General features: G+C 38.0%; 1 protein-coding gene across 1 annotated transcript; it reads left to right on the forward strand.

Moving 5' to 3' along the window:
* The first annotated feature begins 2,145 nt into the window (after window positions 1-2,145).
* Window positions 2,146-4,171, forward strand: LOC139734307 (headcase protein homolog). The gene has a single exon (XM_071645101.1). It carries the CDS (start codon window positions 2,165-2,167, stop codon window positions 4,025-4,027), a length of 1,863 nt encoding a protein of 620 aa, XP_071501202.1. The 5' UTR covers window positions 2,146-2,164; the 3' UTR covers window positions 4,028-4,171.
* Window positions 4,172-20,653: the final 16,482 nt, after the last annotated feature.

The raw sequence follows: 20,653 nt of genomic DNA on the forward strand, positions 1-20,653 counted from the left end.
TTAGTCGCCTCTCTGTATGTAATAAGCAGCTCTCATTATCCGTAATATACATACCTGCACCACAGCCACATTTTAAACAGGACACGTGAAAACCAATAATCTAATTGATTTCCTTCCTTTACAAGAGCTCTGATGTGAAACCACCATTAATATCATTATAGCGCTATTTTATTGCAAGCTACGCTGCTGCTTTTCCCCAATAGATAACTATTTACTATTGAAATATTTAAAATCATTAAAGATATCAATGAAATGATGCCCTCATCAATATACAACGTACCAAGAATGGCATGCAGCCTAACAGCAGTCGGAAAAATACACCGAAATAAGAATTTTGCAATTATGATAATGGTCTTAATTAACCCAGGGTATAAATTCGTCTAATACGCGCCCCCTGCAAGGGGGGGGGGGGGGGGGGGGGGCATTTCATGCAGCATTTTGTCCGACAACTTTGTCGGACAAATTTCCTGTCAGCCAATCAGATGCAAGGATTTTCGTACTGAGCTTGTAACAGTTTGTCAGAAAAATATCCGACCAAAACGCTTCATGAAAAGCTCCCCTGTATGGTGAACAAGAGGGCCACCATGCCCTCTGGTTCACAAAAGTAAATAAACTTCAAAAGAAAGAGAAAAGTATTTCCTACACAACTATAGAAAATGACCAAAAAGAAAAATGGGTATAAGAAACATTTACATAACGGGCGCCTATACAATGCCAAAGAGAGGATCCTCTCCGCGTCCAAGTTGAAATCTAAGAGATGGCTTAGATTAAAGTCATCCAAAAATAGCAGAAAGTGACGCTATCGAAACCGAATTCAAACGAGAAAGTTACAGGAAAAATGATTAATCTGGCATCGTCTTTATTTAACATTCAAAGTTTCGGTGCCGTTATAAACCTACAACATTTTTGTGCGTCACGCATGAACAACGGTATACGGCCCTATAAAGAAAATAGTAACACTGGATTTAACATTATAATAATATGCAACTTTCTAGCCGCAATAATCATAACATAACAAGTCGAGGGAAAGCGTATAAACGTTTCATAAGAAACTTAGGCATATTGCTGTAAAGATAGTCTTCTCTTCCAGCGATGAAGATACCGAAACTTTAAAAATTCATAACTTTCAAACGGACTGTCTGATTTTCCTCAAACTTCGCTGATGTTTTTCACTATAATTGATATATATATATATATATATATATATATATATATATATATGTATGTATATATATATATATATATGTATATATTTTATTCATTTCACTCAATAGGCCTATGTTCAGGGTTCATTCCCCTTAGAGAACCTTTTACCTCTTCTATACTTTGCATATGTGACCATGAACAAAGCCATTTTGTTAAAAGGGCGTAATGCAAAACTATTCTTCCTTTACTCATTTTAATATCCGATTTCATTGAAACTTAATTGAGATCTCCTACATGATTGATCGTGGAGTTGCGATGTACATGAAAATTGAGAGCTCATGCAAAGTGTATTCTCGCAAAGACTGATTATGAACACTGCTGGATTCTATCATCATCGCTTCAACACGCTAATTTAAACTCCAAGCAATTGCTGAACTACAGTCAGACGTACTACTCCAAACCCTAGGCCCTCACCACGAGGAAAATCGTTGAAAAAGACCAACGGCATTGACCTCAAACGAATCATATTAAATGCAAATAGAGTGCCATGCCTACTTCGCATCTATTACTCGACATGTGTAAATACAACGGTCGGGCTGTTCCGTTACACAAAGTAGAGGGACTAGCTACACACACAATGTAATGTAGCAAGGGCGAGAGTCGGACGTGCCGTGTGCACAATTTGAGTGCGTAGTCTTCGTTGTTTACAGGCAGCTCTATGCAAATTCTAGCCTTACGTCATTGTGGACCAATGATAAAGGGCAACTTATACTGAGGAAGTCGCCATGACCAATCGTGAAGTGAAATTCATTTATGCTAATAAGCCATCCGGGCACGCAAGACACACCTCCGCTGAGTCGCCCGCGGATCCGGATCACAACAATCACATCAAAGCGTGAAACCAACCTCATGTGCTCTTGTTTACCTCAAGAATTTATTTTGATTTCTGGACCGAGGAAAGCGAGCTCTGTTATCATATCATTCGGATTAGTATCGTCCATGTGACAATGCCGAAACCATGCCGTTTTCTCGGGACGAAAAGCAGCGTCGGGCGGACCAATTTCGTCAGCAAGTCGAAGAACAGCTGGACGAACATGACGGCGGAGGGGAGGGCGAGGTAAACAACAACGAGAACGAACAGCCATGTTGTGTGCCACTGGGCTGTAACGAAGGAGAATGCGTGCACATTGACGACCCAGACGACTGCCAAAAAGTCGTTTGTAACAACCCGGAATGTACTCAAGGGCAGTTTATGCACAAGACATGTTTCGAGGCATGGGAGGATGAAGTTCTCACTTATTTACGATCCTCCGGACGTGCTCGCAGCTGGTCAGAGAAACAGAGGCGACAGAATTTGTGGACAAAGAAAGGCTACGACTTGGCGTGGAAAGCATGCTCGTGCAAGTGTAGCAAGGGGCATTTGCGGAAAGACCTTGAGTGGATTCCGCCGAAGCTTCCCGAGGGTGCAGCTGGAGAAAATGCTCAGCAGCGCAGACATCGGCGTCGTAAGAAGTCAAACGAGAAACCTAGCATCGGTCGGGCTAACTCCATCAGCTCTGGAAATGGAAATGGGAATGGTAATGGTCATGGAAATGGTCATGGCAATGGTCATGGTAGGCTGCGCCATGCATCAGCTTCCTCAACAGCGTCTACGGAAAGTAACCACACCCCACCGCCTAGCCCAGGGACTTATCATCAATCCAGTAGCAAGAATCAGACACCTCGCTTTCCAACGCCGTCTATCGTGGCTTCATCGTCCACTTCGTCAGCTGTAGGCATGAGTGCCAGCTCAAGCAGCACATGTGCCGTGGCATCAGTGACATCCACCACAGCGGTTGTTTCCAGCACACCGTCATCTCTGTCGAGCAACATCATCCCCCCATCCCACACTCAGAGCCAGAGTCATGACAGCTGGAAGCGACAGCCAAGTGGCAGTGGCGGGAAAAATCAGAATCAACCACATCACTATGTACCACCGATGCCACAGCAGTACCCTTCATTATCATCGCACCATGATTGCCATGGCCACGGCCCACCCATGAATGTGCCCCACCACCAGGGCAGGCAGCCACCGGGTACCCTGCCAAACCGCCCATCCCAGTACCACCATGGCACTCCTCCAGACTTCCGGGTCCAGAATGATAATAAGGCCCCCAGCACACAGGGCTTCAACGCAAATTTCTTCAGTCACTCTTACTGGAATCCCAACGATTCCATGTCCCAGGTGAATAATGCTGGTGCTAGCAGCGGAGGGAACCGTGGATTTCTCCCGAGAATGGATCTGTCTGCTTTCTACCAGGTCCTCCCAGCCCACAAGCTCAACTCCTACCATATAAAGATGGAGGAAGACAGCCAGCCAGAGTCGGAGGAGATACGCTCATTTATATTTGCAACGCTGAATGCGCACAACACCCGCGTGATTCCATGCTCGGTCTGTACCAGGAAGTTGCCAGTCTTTGATCGCTATCCGCTCATCGATGGTACCTTCTACCTCACACCCCGACAGGGAGATGGAGGCAAGGGGTTGCAAGTGGGTCCACCAGGATCCCAGTACCTCAACGCCGTCTGCATGCAGTGCTTAGAGGGTGTGCAACGCATCGTTTGTCGTATATGCAAGTCTCGCTGGGATGGGAGCCACCACCAGCTGGGCACGCTCTACTCCTACGACATCTTTGCCGCTTCACCTTGCTGCCCCGGGCGAGCTGGCTGCAAGCGGTGCGGCAAGCCAGTCATCGATCCCACTCGGGGTACGCACTTCTTCAGCGAGTACTCCAGGAGTATACAATGCCCCCACTGCGGAGTTCCTGACTTCCATTTTGTGAAACCACTGAGCAGCTACGAGGTGCACTCCAACTCCATACAGCATATTAATGTATGTTGAGGTGGCAGCAAGACCGATCTGAACTCTCTCGAGCCTGATGCGGTTATTTACTTCTTGACTTTTTGTTTCAGTTTCGGATTGTAAAGTATGTATACTGTATCTATAAGATGCATTTTGGATGCAACAGACTTTATCCAGAATGAGGAACAAAATGTTCTTGCTTGTGTATTGAATATCATATTTGTTTACAATGTCTGCCATTTTATTGATGGTCATAATATGCCTTTGGGCACTGCTCAGCCACTAAGAAATTTCTTGTGGACAGATTGTTTTGTTACAGGGCAAGTCCAAGATAAGGTCCCCTCAGAAGGCAAAATTTCATCTTTGCTCAATATTGACATGTTTGGTATCATTTTTAAGCTTATGAGTTGAAGTTTTGATTTCCGTGGAGGAAAAAATGATATTATGTAAATTTATGCAAATTTCAAGGGCCTCATTTGCATAAATGTGAAACACAGCGTTACGTATGGGACATTTATAAAAATTCATATTAATTCAAAGGAAAGCAAATAATATTTGATTAATATGTGGACATAAAAAGTTCATCACATTGTTTAACTTGGTATGAAAATTTAGGGATTATGCAAATGATTATGCAAATTAGCTCGTGTCCTATCATGAGATGTCCCATACGTAACAAAATGAGGTCATTTTTTTAGGTTTTTTCTGAAATTGCTGAGGTTATTTTAATGCCCTTTTGGAAAGTTCTAATTTATTGTTAAGAGAAATTAAATACCAGAGAAAAAAGAAAAAAAAGTAAAAGAAATGTTTTTTATTAGGCATTGAAATAATGTTACGTATGGGACAAATGCGTTACGTATGGGACATCCTCATACATATTGCATGTGAATGCATGTAGCTAGCTGGGAAGGTCTCTCAGTACACAAATGGTCAATCATCCTGAAGAAAGCATCCCAACATTGTAGCTACTTTTTGAGTTATAGACACTTGAAACAATACATGAACTTGACTGAACAATTTTCAGAAAGAGGGAGGGGAAAATGGCAAAATACACAATGAAAAATCAGCATTAAAGGGATGGTATAGTTTTTCGTAGAAATGGGGATTCAGTTTTCAACATTTAAAGAGATGATTGGAAACCAATTATATGAATTACTTAAGAGCATAAAATCCTAAGACTAGAGGAATTCAAAGTTTATGTGATGGAGATCCAATTTGAAATGGTTGTGATATTATAGAAAAAAAATAAAAAGTAAAATGATTTTTTTTTTTATTGCAAGTGACACAAATTGTCCTTATTCAGTTTTCAGTAGTTAGCCACAACAAAATTCATGGGTATACATACTGAGGTGTGACTAAAATCAATGACCTGACTGCTAGACAGACATCATATATCTACTCAATCACTAAGGTTCCACACAGCAGGTATTGCTTATTTATTTAACTTAATATTTCTTGTATCAAGTTGTTTTTTATTGAAACTAAATGGCAAACTGCCCTTCATCAATGGAAGTAAACACTTTAAACTATTCAATTTTTCAGTAGTAACTATCCTGACAAAAATAGGGCATACATACTCACGTTGGTCATAAAAAATATAGAATATGATTGAATATGAATGTGATTATGATGATAAATATCTGGGGAATATTGTTCCCTTGTCAATCTGGATCAGTATTTGAGTAATTTCAACTGATTCAACCTCAATAATTATGCAAAAATTTGTTTAAATGGGTATTTTGCAAAATTATTTTGCAAAATACCCATAAACATGGTTCTCCACACACTAAACGAATGGGGGACAAAGGGCACGCATACCCAGGTTGGTCATAAAAATATAAAAATATGATTGAATATGATTATGATGGTGAATATTTGGGGAATATTGTTTCCTTGACAATCTGGATCAGGATTTGAGTAGTTTCAACTGATTTTAATTCAATGATTATGCAAAATACCCATAAACATGGTTCTTCACACACTAAATGAATGGGGGACAAACTGTCCCATACGTAACTGTCCCATACGTAACACGTCATGTCTGTCTTTAATTAGAACCTGTAATTAGAGCTTTTTGCCTAATGACATGAAACTTACCTGTGATAATCTTGAGTGTTGTGACTTTCATCACAGTGAGTTACAAGTTGTAGAATGATACACTTTCAGAGAGTTTTGCAGTTGAAAAAAATGTTTAAAAAAACAAAATTTTTCTGGTCCCATACGTAACGGCACATATTTTCTCTTCCAGAATATAATTGTCAAGGTCATTTTTCTCAATTTTTTTACATGATTATACTTCTTCTAGATATCAATCACCATGATGAAGTTCAATACGATCAAAGGCCATTAACACTATTTTTCAGGTCATAAAAGTCTCTGAATGTCCCATACGTAACGTGCGTGTTATCTTGGACTTGCCCTACACTGGCATTGACCTTGGCTCTGTGGCATTAGACTTGGCAATTGATTGTAACACTGTACTTGTATCATAAATTGATGCATTAGAATTTTGGGGCTACTGTTGCTTACTTGTACTTGCTGAGGATTGCAAAAAAAAAAAAAGTGCTTGAGAAGCTCTGGGAATGCCCATTGGCATTGTTACGACCTAATTTTTATCTTAATTTGCATATTCGGTATTGTAGATAAGTAGAAGGAAGAATTTATATGAAGTTACAATGCTTCATTGTGAGAACTTGTCGAGCGGAAAGAAGACAAAAATGAGGTAAAAATATAAGTTTGTATTGTACATATTTTGCCCAACTTTGGACTTTTATAAACATGAGCTGTACTTGCGATACAGATAATTTGTTTTAAAACTGACGGTAAATCATCTTACTTGTAGGAAGTGTAGAAAGTTTAACACTGTCCATACAGTGATTAGGGATTGGTTGTAATTTTCCTTCTTAAGTGAAAAAAAAGAATGTTCAGGTTTTATTGCCTTTAATATGTCGGAAGTTTAGGATGTATCTCATTTTTCCCCTCTTTGCTGGAAGAGAAGAATATGCTGAAATTTGTTTACATTTTAAGGTAAATTATGAGGATGGTATGCTGCTAAAAGTTGAAGAGATTCCAAGAGAAATATTTAGAGACAGAGAAAACTAGGGACAGGATGTGAGGAGTTCACAGTGTGATTTCTCTGAAGAAATCTAGTTTTTACTTAGCACAATGCACAATGACATTTTGTTGTTCAGATGTAATTCTCATATATATATTTAAAACCTTTTTTTTTCTGAAATTTTCTACTGAGCCCTCTGCAATGGCAAAATGTGCATATTTAATTGAGAGGGTGGATGGATGTTACGAGGTACACTTTGGAATTTTTTATAGTTCTAAAACAATAGAGTTGGACAAAAAGTAACGTACTTACTATTGTAGATTTAATACCGGAATGATCATCAAATGCTTTTCGCAAACTTCATGAGAAGGCCAAGGCTATGCAGTGGTAGACAACACAGTTGAATGCATGTAAGACTTCATGAACAAGAGTAGACTTTTTTGACCAAATTCCCAATCTCCAATTCATGTAACCATGGTTTTTTGGAATAGTGCTATCAAGTTGTCATTAATAGCTTCTGGACTAGAATGTGATTGTTAATTGAAATTTCTCAGAACTTAATATCAGTGGTTACAAGATGTGTAATACATTGCATGGGACATATCAAACTTGATAACAATGTAAAAAAAAAAAATTGCTGTGTTCTCCTTTCAAATACTACACTGTACCTTGTCAAAATTTGTCGTATTATATGTATGTTTGTGGCATTTGCCATTTAATAGAAATCGTATCAGACAAGGTGTTTGCTGTCACAGCTGTACGAGAAGTGGGCGTGAGAATCATTCATACCGGTGTATGATCATAATTACAATTACATGTATACATCACCCATGTTGCTGTGCATGCATTAGAGCTACACTCTGGCATGTGCCAACTTGTTGGACACAGACCATACACTGCACTTGAGCTATCTGGGCAGTATGTTTAGATGCACTGCTGTATGCACTTGTAATCATTCCTTGCCGCAGATTAGTTTGTGCATGATGTGTAGTTGCAAAACGTAGCAGAGTAATGGAACAATATTGCACTACACTGTATGTGAGCCAAACTGTGTATGTTATCATACACTGCATGTTAATCTGTATGCAGATAGCACGACAACAACTTTGTTCAGATATTTGATGATGTGGGATTTTAGTCTGTATGTCAGTGATAGATGCAGTTGCATTTTGTTTTGTTTTGTTTTTAACTGTACCCTTCTCACCTTACTCATAATAATTCTACATATTTTTACAAAGATAAGGGACTGCTATTGACCTCCATCCAGTATTCATTTATAGTTTTAAATTAATTACCGGTATTCAATAATTTAAGGATTCAGGCTTGTATGGAATTGAGGGTCTTCACTGACTCCCACCACCCCCCCCCCCCCCCCCATTTATTATTTTTTTCTTTTTGTAGTATAGTAATTGTAATTATTATTATTTGTATCTTTGCCAGTTGCTTCACCAGAACTAATGAAAGAGCATGACCAGGGAGCACAAAGAACATTGTCACTCTATGGATAGATGTAAAAATAGATGTAATTTAAGTGTACATGTAAGCCCTACTGGAAAGAAGTCATTGAGGGTCTGGAACAATTTCAAGCAAATCTGACAAAAACAAAACAAAACAAAACAAATCAAAATGCATTTCTTTTGGATCATGGTCATTGAACTCAACAGTTAGCACTTCAGTTTTAAGGAGCGGGGTGGGGACCTCCCAAAAAGGGAACAAGAGATACCAAAGGAATTTTCGATGCCATTGCTTCTGATTGCAAAAAAAAAGAAAAGAAAAGTTAATTCCTTGTGGTAAATGACCAGTAGCAAATAAGTAGAACTAGATTAGCACTTGTGGATTGTTACTGGTGCAGCCAGCCATATGACAGACAGAGAGAGAGACACACAGCAGAGAATGATTTGTGATGGTCCTTTCATTGCCATTGTTACTAGCATTATTATTTCCTCCTTTTTTTTGGGGGGGGGGGGGGGGGGGAGAGGTTAGCCGTTCACCAGCTGATTAGGCCTTGACCCATGGAAATCTGAGAGGGAACAATTGTTAATCCTCAGACACAGCATGCACAGTGTTTTGTTTTGTTTTCTTCCTTGAGTACCTTTTTTTTTTATTAGGTGAGTCAACTTAAGAAATCTATGTATCAGCCAGACAGTAGGAACACTTGATGTGAAAGAGTGATGATTCAGAGGACGTATTACACAGTTCGATGGAATACTGTAAAAGTGGATATTTTCGCACGACTAATTTTTCGCGCTTGGCTGGGTAAGAAGAGTTTTGCGTGTCTTTAATTCCGTGGAATCAAGACGTCAACTACTGGAAGGTATGGCAAGCAAAAATGATATTCGCGTGCTTTTATTTTTGCGCTAGTTTCTGGTTGTGCGAAAATTTCAACACCAAGAAAATTTCCACTTTTACAGTAGACTGGATTTGTGAGATGTGAGATATTGCCATGTGATTTTGCAAAAGTGGACTTACAAAGTTTGCATGTTGATGGACATGAAGTATTTTTGACAATTCTTTTTGTTTCTTTTTTTCTTAACATCTGCAATTTCATAGATGGGTGCTTTTATTAATGTTTTTAAGAGCTATTATTATTCCATGACTATTGGATGAATAAAAAATACAATAGTGACAGTGTATCATTCTGTTATAGAGCATCACGAGAATAGGTGGAACACAGAATTGTTTGACTTCAGGATTTTTGACATCAAGGGGAGTGTTACAAATGTAGCAAACACTCAATTGAATGCTAGTGAGAAATAAAAGTTAATTGGAATGAAAAGAAGCAGATTGCCTGTACTCCTTGTGGGATGTAATTAAAAGTGTAGACATTGATTAATTTGAGAGAACCTACTAGCATAAGTTTGCTTTGTTTTGACCCTCATTTTCTGCCTGTTTGAGCATGCATATTACCCACTGCATTCATTTTGCATTTTGAAATTTTTTTCTTTATCAAATTTACCTTTTTGACAAAATAGAAGTGCATTTTGTATGTTTGTACATACAGTGTATAGTACAATATCACACACCCAGGGGCTCGAGCAGGTGTTGGTGTAAATTTCAGTGAAGAGGTTGTCAGTAAGTAATCTTCAGGAGAAAATTTATGTTAAAACCAAAGGAAGGGCAATTTAGAAGAGGTACTGTAACTTTGTACATGTATGTGGTTACACACAGAGTCATTGGATGCATGCAGGAGCCACATTCACAGGATTGAATGTTCCTGGAAGTAGTTAATTAGTTAATCATCTTTTTCATTTTCAAGTGAGTGAAAAGTGAACTCCTTTAACAGGAGAGGTTGACACTGAAGGTTTGTGATGAATTGAAACAGTAGCAGCAAATGTAAAGAGTATTCTAAGAAATGTTATTTCTTTGTGATTGTTACATTGTGCTACAGGGTGGCTTCTTGCATAGTTTGAGTCTTGAAAAAGGAGATTTTTCATGTGATCAAATCACAGAATATATGCACCCTCAAAACGTGTACTGTATGTAGTTTTGGTGCCTAAAGTTGTTGATTTTGGCATTGCCCATTCTTTCCTAATGAAGTGCATTAGCAAAGTGTATGAAGAAAAAAAGAGGAAGAAGAAGGAGAAGGAGAAGAAGATGAAAACATTGTTGATGGTCATTTGAAAGCACCGAGAAAGAATTAGATTTTTTGGGACCGGAAGATGACATTTTCTTCACAAACAAAAATGATTATGTCGGTGATTTGAGGTGATGGAATACATGTATACCGTGCCCAGGCTTTTTTTTTCTTTTTTCTTTTTAAGATGTGATGAATCATTTCATCATGACAAAAGAAACCAGAGTGTGCAGTCATTTTTGTGGTCCTCCCATTTTCCCCAATCAATGAATACTGTACAAACAAACCCTGTAGCTGTGCATTGAAATCACACGTGTGCTTTTACATGCAATTTGAAATCTTATGCTACAGTTGTATGTGCTTTGGCTGTTTCTTTGAACATGATTAGGAATGGCAAGGCACGTGGCCGTACTGTACTGTATGTACATGTACAGATCTGTAAGATTTTGTAAAATTGAAAGTGACGATGTGATGTAAAGATTTGAATGTACAAATGAATAGGCTTTCATCAGTAATTGGATTTCTGCATTGCTCACCAGCAATGTTTCTGTTTGCTTGATGTGTAGGGTATTCTACATTGCATCCATGCTCTGAAGAATGAATGCTTGACACCCTCTCCTTTCTTGGTACTCGAGGGGGCCTTACCATGTGTAGTGGGATACATAGCATTGTGAGATTCAGCATCTAATACTAACCAAGGTTTGAATGATTATGTAATGTACAAATGTTTTATCAATTGGCCATGATGCATTCTGCAGGCCTTGGTGTTTGATTTAAAGACAGACACAAGAGACCCAAACATTGTTAAAATTTGAGGAATAGTAGACATTTGTTCCTTTGATGTTTTTGTTGATTATGAAAGGAATATTTTTGTCAGCATTATTCAGGGTTTTTTTTCACCTCTGGAATATCTATTTTTCTTTGGTATTTGTTATTATTTGTGTGTGCAAGTTCATGTCATGAACATGTATCACATTCTCTGTTTTTAAGTGCAGAAGTATTTTGGATCAGCAAGGTATGGTGTACATTAGTTGTATGCCCTAATGGAAACAGTAAAGGTATTTCTTGGTATTTCTTGTGTTGTAGCCTTGAATGAACTGCAGTACATGTATGAGAAACAGACAAATGTTCCAAGGAATGTAGGTGGACCAGTATAAAGTGCAGATGTACATGTACTTGTATGTACATTTGTATATTGCACGAGTACATTGTATGTACTGTACATGCATGGGAACGAATTTTTTGATTGTTTCAGCTGATACACTTGTACAGTATGTAGAAGTTCTGATACAATGTACGAGTTTTCAAGAATCCACTGCAAGACTTACAAAGTTTGAGCTTGATTTTGATACATAATGTGTTATGTACAATACAATGTGTGAAAATACAGTGGACTATGCGGTTAGACTCGACTATGGACAAGGTGATGCTATTCTCTATTGTGGAGTTTGTTGTTGTGTTGCCTTGTCATAAATCATCAGTGTACTATATATCATGTTCAGTTTGACATGAATAGTTGAAGCATCTGTTTTCGTTCCTTAGTTTTGTTTTGTTTTGTGTTTTCTCAAAGTGTCCTGGACTTTGACAGTCATTGTAGACTTTGTGTTTTGTTTGACATCGTACATATCAAATACTTTGAGAAAAAAAAATGGAAATAAAAAAGAGGATTTATATGGTCAATTAGTCTCTGCCAGTGTGTGATGTATAAAGTCTGAGTAAATACACAGATCTGCAGTGTACATTGTATGTGAAATTGTGAACAGAAGTATCATAAGGCTGCTATTTTACCAAGGTATACCATATACTTCAGTCCAGTGGGATGAGAAAATGAGATGATAAAATGTTGACAGACTGATAGTGATTTGGACCTTTAATTCTAAGATGACTATGGAGTTTGATGTTAGAATAGCTGTGATAATGGTAATGATAGAAAGAAGCTATCATTATTCTAGTCAGTGAGTGGTGAAAAAAGTATACACTATAGGCCTATCATACTGGTACTGTAAGAGACAATTCTCAAGGAACTGGGGGTTGAAATATTGTAGTGACACCTGAAATATGAATTGTTGATTAACCTCCTGACAGACCCCTTGGTTGAACTGACAGTTGCTTTCAGAAGGTGAGGAAATGAAATAAGAAATATTATTTGTGGCACTAATTGTAATAAAACAAAGCTGACTTAAAAGTGTGTGTGTGTGTGTGTGTGTGTGTGTGTGCCGAATACTTTTGATAGAGATTTCAGGCCCTTGAAAAACTCTTTGGTATTAAAGCAGGTATAGTGCAAAATCAAAAGGAATTGTGAAAGGGGCAATTAAAGTACAGGAAAGGTAAGAAATTGATGTGAAATATTTTGCTTTAAGAATTCGAACAATGATGATTGTCACATTAAAGTGGAAGTCTACCCAAATATATTGGATTTAATGAAGACAGCAATATTAGTACATGTAGAACACATCAGTGAAAGTTTGAGGAAAATTGGATAATCTCTTCAAAAGTCATGAATTTGTAAAATCTCAGTGCCACTACGACTGGATGACATGACTACAACAGGTTGTGACATCACACCAGAACAATATAAAGGAAGATATCAATATCCATTTAAATGAAAAGTGCACGTTCCTTTGACTTATTGACATGAGGGTATTATTCATCCCCCTGTTTTCTAAAAGAGATAAGTCTTTTGCTCTTTCATTATGGTAGAAAAGTTAAATGAAATATTATAAATATTCTCGTTTCTTTTATGATCTTCTTTATATCGTTCTGGAGTGTTGTCACAAGCTGGTAGTCTCCTTATCCAGCAGTAGTGGCATTAAAACTTTCAAAATTCGTAATTTTTGAATGGATCATCCAATTTTCCTCGAACTTTTACTGATGTGTTCTACTTATTTTGCTGCATTCACTCAATCCACATGTACGTGTATGTTTGGGTACGCTTCCCCCTTAAATCAGATGATAATTATAATTATGTACTGTATACACGTGGTGCTCTGATCGCTTTACAATATTGAGCAATACACACTCTTCTGACAAGTTTAGTGTTGTACATTTTAGTAAGAACAAAAAACACCAAGTTGCATGACAATTATCACAGGAGAACATTGGATGTGAAGGATATGACATGTTTGTTTGTTTGTTTGTTTGTTTTTTTTTTCCACTATGTCCTTGTCTCTTGATAGTAGAAATTATTATTTTGTGAAGATCAGAAACCAATTTGGAAAGTTGTGAAATGATGACACTTAATGCGTATGTTACATGTTTATTTTTATGCGACATCAGAGTTCGCTAGATTTTGAAAGCACGCCATGACAATCTAGATAACATGATTATGCACTCTGTCATAATTTTATGCGAATCTGTCTTGGTTATGATGGTTTACATAATACTGTTTATTTTTAACAACAGTCGTGGGAGCGTTGACCCTCCAACCTTTTTGCCCTCCAGGTGCTCAACAGGAGTTCTCATGACAAGACGCCGGAACTTGGTAAGTAATGTGCTGTGCAAATTTATCACTCAACTTTAAATAGCGCGAGTATATTAGATCTGCTCTTTTGGTATAGAACTTTGTATACTGTTTTGCCAGGAAATGCATATCACTTTGTACAATAATGAAGTTGTGACTGATTGGGGCACCTTTTTTCTTCTCTCTCTCTCGTTTCGTTTCGTTTGGTCTTCATCTCTTACCCTTTAATTGGGGATACTCCATGGGATGAAATGATCAGATTTAGGGAAAAAACAACATTCTAACAAACGAAATATGCAAGAGAGAGAGAGAGAGAGAGAGAGAGAGAGAGAGAGAGAAGAGCAATTAGCCCTAAATTGGCAGACCACAATAACACTTCCAAACATATCTATTGTACACTGCATCTTATCAACGATGTACGATTGCATTGGGTAGTGTATATATCCAATATCTTATGCCACTGATATTATGAATAAAGACAGTGATTGAAAGTGTAATATAGCTAGAAAAGGGAGGGAGAGATATTGAGAGATAAGGTATAGTAATAAAGAAAAGAATACCGTCATGATGTGCAATGTGTATGCCACTCTGTTATACAGTAGCCGGAGATGTCGAATATATAGCGATTATCACCGCGTGTATAATGACATGATTAATTTTTGGCACCATTAAAGGAAACCAAAACCCAGAGAGAAATGTGGATTGAGTGAAAGCAGCAACAGTAGTATGTAGAACACATTAGTGAAAGTTTGAGGAAAATCGGACAATGGATGCAAAAGTTATGAATTTTTAAAGTTTTCGTGTTGGAACCGCTGGGTGAGGAGACTTCTAGAGGTTTTGATGCCATGTGAGAACAACAATATAAAGAAAATATAAAGAGAATTCCACAAAAATTCATTGTTCATGAAAATTACACATTCCATCAACTTGATACTGACATATTGTAAAGGGTAGCAATTATTCCCCCTGCTTTCTGAAAGCGGTTAGTCAAGTGCTCTTTTGTTATGCTAGAAAAGTGAATTTTTGTGGAATTCCCCTAATATTTTCTTTATATTGTTGTTCACACATGACATCAAAACCTCTTGAAGTCTCCTCACCCAGCGGTTCCAACACGAAAACTTTAAAAATTCATAACTTTTGCATCGATTATCCGATTTTCCTCAAAATTTCACTGATCTGTTGTTCTAATGTTGCTGCTTTCACTCAATCCACATTTCTCTTTGGGTTTTGGTTTCCTTTAAACCCTTGAGTGAGATTTGTAAAATAGTATGAATCATACCGAAAACCATAATGATAATGATAGTGATGTATGAAGACAGGCTGCCCACATGATAAGATGAATTTTAATCAACCGTGTCCAATGCGCGTCAAATTTCGCTTCGAACTGTGGCCTCGTATCTAATTCTACCGTAAAAATGAAGAAACTGCATTACGATCCTCCCAGAAAAAATCCTGGATACACCCCTGGTGTGTGTGTGTGTGTGTGTGTGCGCGCGTGTGTGTGTGTGTGCGTGTGTGTGTGTGTGTGTGTGTGTGTGTGTGTGTGTGTGTGTGTGTGTGATAGAGAGCGGGAGCGAGGGATCGAAGGAGAGAGGAGAAAGAGCAGAGAATTTTAAACTCATTTCTATCCATATCCATTCTTTTTTTTTTCAAATCCCTGTGAAATAGAATGCATATTGGGCCTACCATTGAGAGTCTACCATATTCACGGGCGATGCAAAATTGAATATCAAAGTACAATGTACATTCTATTTCAGAATACATGTACGAGGGGCGACTGAAAAGTTTTGAGCCTTCAAGAGATGGTAAGAGGCAGAAGTACTCTAAATTGCTCTATTTTTCTACATATATAGTCCCCTTGTGAGTCCACACACTTCCTCCAGCGGTGACGTAGTGCCTCTATGCCGCTGCAGTAGAAGTTCTTTGGTTGGTCCTCCAGGTAGGAGTCAACAGCATCAATGACCTCCTCATCAGTGGTGAAGCGTTGTCCAGCCAAATCTTTTTTGAGGTTCGGAAAGAGGTGGAAGTCCGATGGGCTAGATCTGGTGAATACGGGAACTAGTTGTAACCCACAGTCATGAATGGTTGCCATTGCAACCGCTGATGAATGCGCTGGAGCATTGTCCTGGTGAAACAAGACACCTTTTGTGATCATTACTCAATTTTGTCCATTTTTTATGAATCACCTGATACAGAAAGTTCAAGAACCTGTAAAATAAGGATAAAAATTGTTATGACCAAGAAATTTAGTTGGTAGGATTGGCGAGATATATAGGCCATGGGGTGAAGCTGAAAAAGAGGCTTAGAAAATGGGTTTCGTTCCAGCAACACTGGCACTACTTTCTGAATGCGGAAATGTGATGTTTTGTACATCCTAAATATACTGTAAAAAGTTCTCCTCGAAATATCCTGTAGTTTTTGCGAAAATCCATATTTTATAAACTGCGACCAGCAGCCAAATACACATATCGTAATGGGGCTGTGAACTGTAGCATACAGGATCATGACGAAAGTTTTATCGCGGACAAATATCAACTTAAAATCGGGAAAAAATCTTCAATTTGAAGACTTATTAATAAATTTGAAGTATTGGTAACAGCGTTCGTGCAAAGTTTGCTTCTGCAAATAGTTCCTTTCTGTTCAAATTGATGACTAAATGTGACTCGGTCGAGAGGAAACTGGGAGAACTACGTTGAATTGACGGTCAGCGCAGGCGCACACATCACTGCGCACAAATTTCGAATCCATTGACTGGATATTAGATGTCTGTGTGTGCATGCGCTGGCCGTCAATTCAGTGTAGTTCTCCCAGTTTCCTCTCGACCGAGTCACATTTAGTCATCAATTTGAACAGAAAGGAAATATTTGCAGAAGCAAACCTTGCACGAACTCTGTTATCAATACTTCAAATTTATTGATAAGTCTTCAAATTGAAGTTTTTTTCCCGATTTAAGTTGATATTTGTCCGCGATAAAACTTTCGTCATGATCCTGTATGCTACAGTTCACAGCCCCATGACGCTATGCGTATGGGGCTGCTGGCCGCAGTTATGCGTATGGGGCTGCTAGCCGCAGTATAGTTCCCATAGTGTTTCTAAGCTGAAATACGTGTACATATACACATTTGTAAAGCACTGCTTTTAGCCATATACCTAGAAAAAAAGTGAAGTTTTGGTTTAATAGTTGCATTATATCTCATGTTTCAGCTTTTCCTGATGCTGGCTATGCAAAGGAAGACAAGAGCAAAGTGGTTCGAGACCATTGAAGAGAGAGAGAGAGCACTGACTGACCGTCAGAGGTCAAGGCAAATGCCTTATATTCTGTTCAAAGACATGTTATTAATCAAATGACTAATCATTCAAGGCAAAAAAAAAAGAAAAAAATTCAGTGCGTTTGTTTGTGTGTGTCCGCGTGCATGTGGGAGAATCTTATTGTACACACACACACACACACCCTCACATGCACACACACATACGCACACACATAGTTATGAAGATTCAATATACCCAAGTGTATCAAAATATTATTCTACATGCCTTGGCCATTAATCACATCAGCATCATAAAAAAGATTATCATAAACATGAACACACACAATGATATAATACATGTATTGATCAGTGCATTACACATACACAGGTGCATAAAAACGCTGACATATCATATACACTCACACGCACACATACAAACTCATTTACACACATGAGACATTACTATTAAACAGATCATATTGTTTATCAGTAAACATGTTTTTCTTTTCTTCTTCTTCTTCTTCTTAAGAAGCTTTAATATACTTAGATCACATAGCAATCACGTTGTTCATGAAATATTATACAGTACTTTAGAAAATTTAATCTTCATAAAATTTCCTGAAGTTTTCATTGCTATTATTAGGTTACAACATGGTGGGACACTACCTCCTTTCATGTAAGATAGCTCAAAATGATAATCAGTCAAATTTTCTAGTTTTAATAAATTTCCTGGAACATTCCATGGTCCAAATATCCTTGAAAGGGTGTAAAAGTTTTGAAAAATGCCAATATATAAAATAAAGGCAAAATTATAGTTTACCCATTCATGAGTGAAAACTGTTGGACTCTGTATTGGAGGCAGTGTGTACCTGAAAATCTCGGTGAGAATAAAACAGGTTTGGCATTAAAAATTATGATAACATTGCAATTAACTTCCAATATCAGAGGATCAGTGCAAACCTGACTCCACTTATGCACAATTTTCATTTGGCTGGTGTGTATTAGTTTTAGCAAACTGATTTTGTACTCACACCTACATTGTACTGACCTTTCTACATGAACATTCTGTTTCAGTATTGATAATATTTACATTTTTTTTTTCCCCAGAGTGGGAGAAACAAATTTTAATTGTAGTCATTCAGTTTTATGAAAAAAAAAAACACACACTTAGGAAAACGTCTTTGTTCTTAGAATAATTCAACCCTAATCAAATCATAATACATGTAGTGGGCAGAAATGTTTGCTAAAGGGCAAACAATCACTTACTGAGGCAAGGAGTCAAAACATGTTGCATAAACATTGGCATTCAAAATACAGGAAGCAATCTGTATTACAAAGACATTTTATCATGCACAACTTTGGTAAGATGTCAATTCTTGAATATCAATCACATTGACCAAAGCATTGGTGCATATACAGTACATTCTGTTGTTTCTGAACTTTGCACTGAAGTTCTTTGTGTATGTGTGTGAATGTTTCAGTGGTGTATATATATTGCTCCATTTTATCAAAGACAACTTATAGTAACATGACAATGTTTTCATGCTTCAATATCAATCATATTAACCTATTTCCCTTGGCAAGTAAATGAGCAGGTTGACTCTGTTGCAAATGATGCATTTTACAGGCAACACAGCAGAACCTGAAGAGCTTCCAGAAGAAAATCTCGATCTTGATGTGAGCGTCTTAGGGGAGGAAACAGATGCTCCTGCTGACGGACCAGGCTCCTCCTTCAGCTTTCGTTTCCTAGCGAGATTCAGGCGTTTGCTATCTATAAACCTCTTGTAGCACGTTTCATGGAATCCTATTTAATACAATGGAGAAATGAACAGCAATGATTAGCCGTTGGATTTTGTTAGGGGGAAAAAGGCTAAACGCTAGAGGGAGGGGTTGAACATTACACTCAATATCATTAAATGTACGGTAGACTATTGACTGCCAATATTTGAATCTTGTAATTACCAATAGGCCCTTGTACTATGCCAGGTAATCATTAACACCTCATGATCATTGTCATCATCAACTACTTCAACTTGTACTTGCAGTGCAATTACTGATTTTAAATTACATCTACAGCTTTCAGCACCTGATCACATGCAATATCAATTATCATAATTATGAATACAACTGCCTTATCATCATTAATACTAGTAATCCTTGGCCTTTCACTATCGCCACCACCCACTGCTTTATAGTTTGGCACAACATAATGGTAATCATATGTTTTAGGGAGTTTAATTGTTGAAATTATGTTATTGTCATTGTTGGTTTTTTAGACCTATTTACATCAAATATTAATAAGTCAATTTAATGAGATGCCAAATGTGTGTTTTGAGGGGGGATTCGCCAATTTCGGGGTGAGAGAAACAGGATGGATTTTTAATATTAATACTCCATGGCCATGATTATGAAAATATAAATTTACATGCAGTTTAGACCTTTTTCAATCCAGTCCTGTGTGTCAAGATTTTTACAAAACAGTATCACCAATCAGCCACATCATTCTAACCTGGGCTGTACATAGAACAACATGTCAAATTACATCTAACGGTTAAGGCTACATTATAACGGCGCTATGCCATGCCAAGGTGAAATTCTTATCTAAAATGTAACAGACACGCTAACGGCTAAGCTACTGCATTAGCGCCCATTATAACATACACAAGCAACGTTCATAACATAGCTAACGTTGTACTTGTATGTAGTCATCATGGTCATTAACTGACATTACGCATATAACATTGACATGAGAGAGACTGCACTGCAGTGTCGACTGCTACGACTGTACGCACGTAAACTAACCTGTAAATTATCCTACACATACGGCTACGTAGGTTGCAGTTGAGTCAGTCCCCCGAGCAGCTGAATCACTTCGTTCTGGTCTGCGATTTCACGGTCTCCCCCACTCAATTTGATCCACTCTTTGGCACACAAAATAGGTTTCGTCTATCTTAGGTTTGTCATAGCCGTGAAATTTTCAAACTTCATCGATGTTACATGCATAATAACGCATCTTAAAAGTTTCGGCAGAGCAGACGACGTAGACGCGTCGACAGGCTCACAGGGGGCGGCCATTTTGACTCGTAAACGATAATTCTCGATTCGGATTGGATAACATACATCACATGATCGTTCGCGAATGAATATCGTACACGGCAAAGTGTACATATTGAGCTCCTCAGTGACAAAAAAAGTTCACTGTTTCCCCCTAAATTACCAAAATACTACAGGAGGGTTTGTGTCGAACTTTTTCCTGTAGCCTTTTTGGGTATTTTTTTACACGTAGCTGTGGAGAAATTTTAGTGCCGCAGTTGTCGGAACGAAACAA

This window comes from Diadema antillarum, unplaced genomic scaffold, assembly GCF_040938485.1.
Source record: "Diadema antillarum isolate AM-2024a unplaced genomic scaffold, OU_Dant_1.0 seq00000523_RagTag, whole genome shotgun sequence".
NCBI classification, from domain to species: Eukaryota; Metazoa; Echinodermata; class Echinoidea; order Diadematoida; family Diadematidae; genus Diadema; species Diadema antillarum.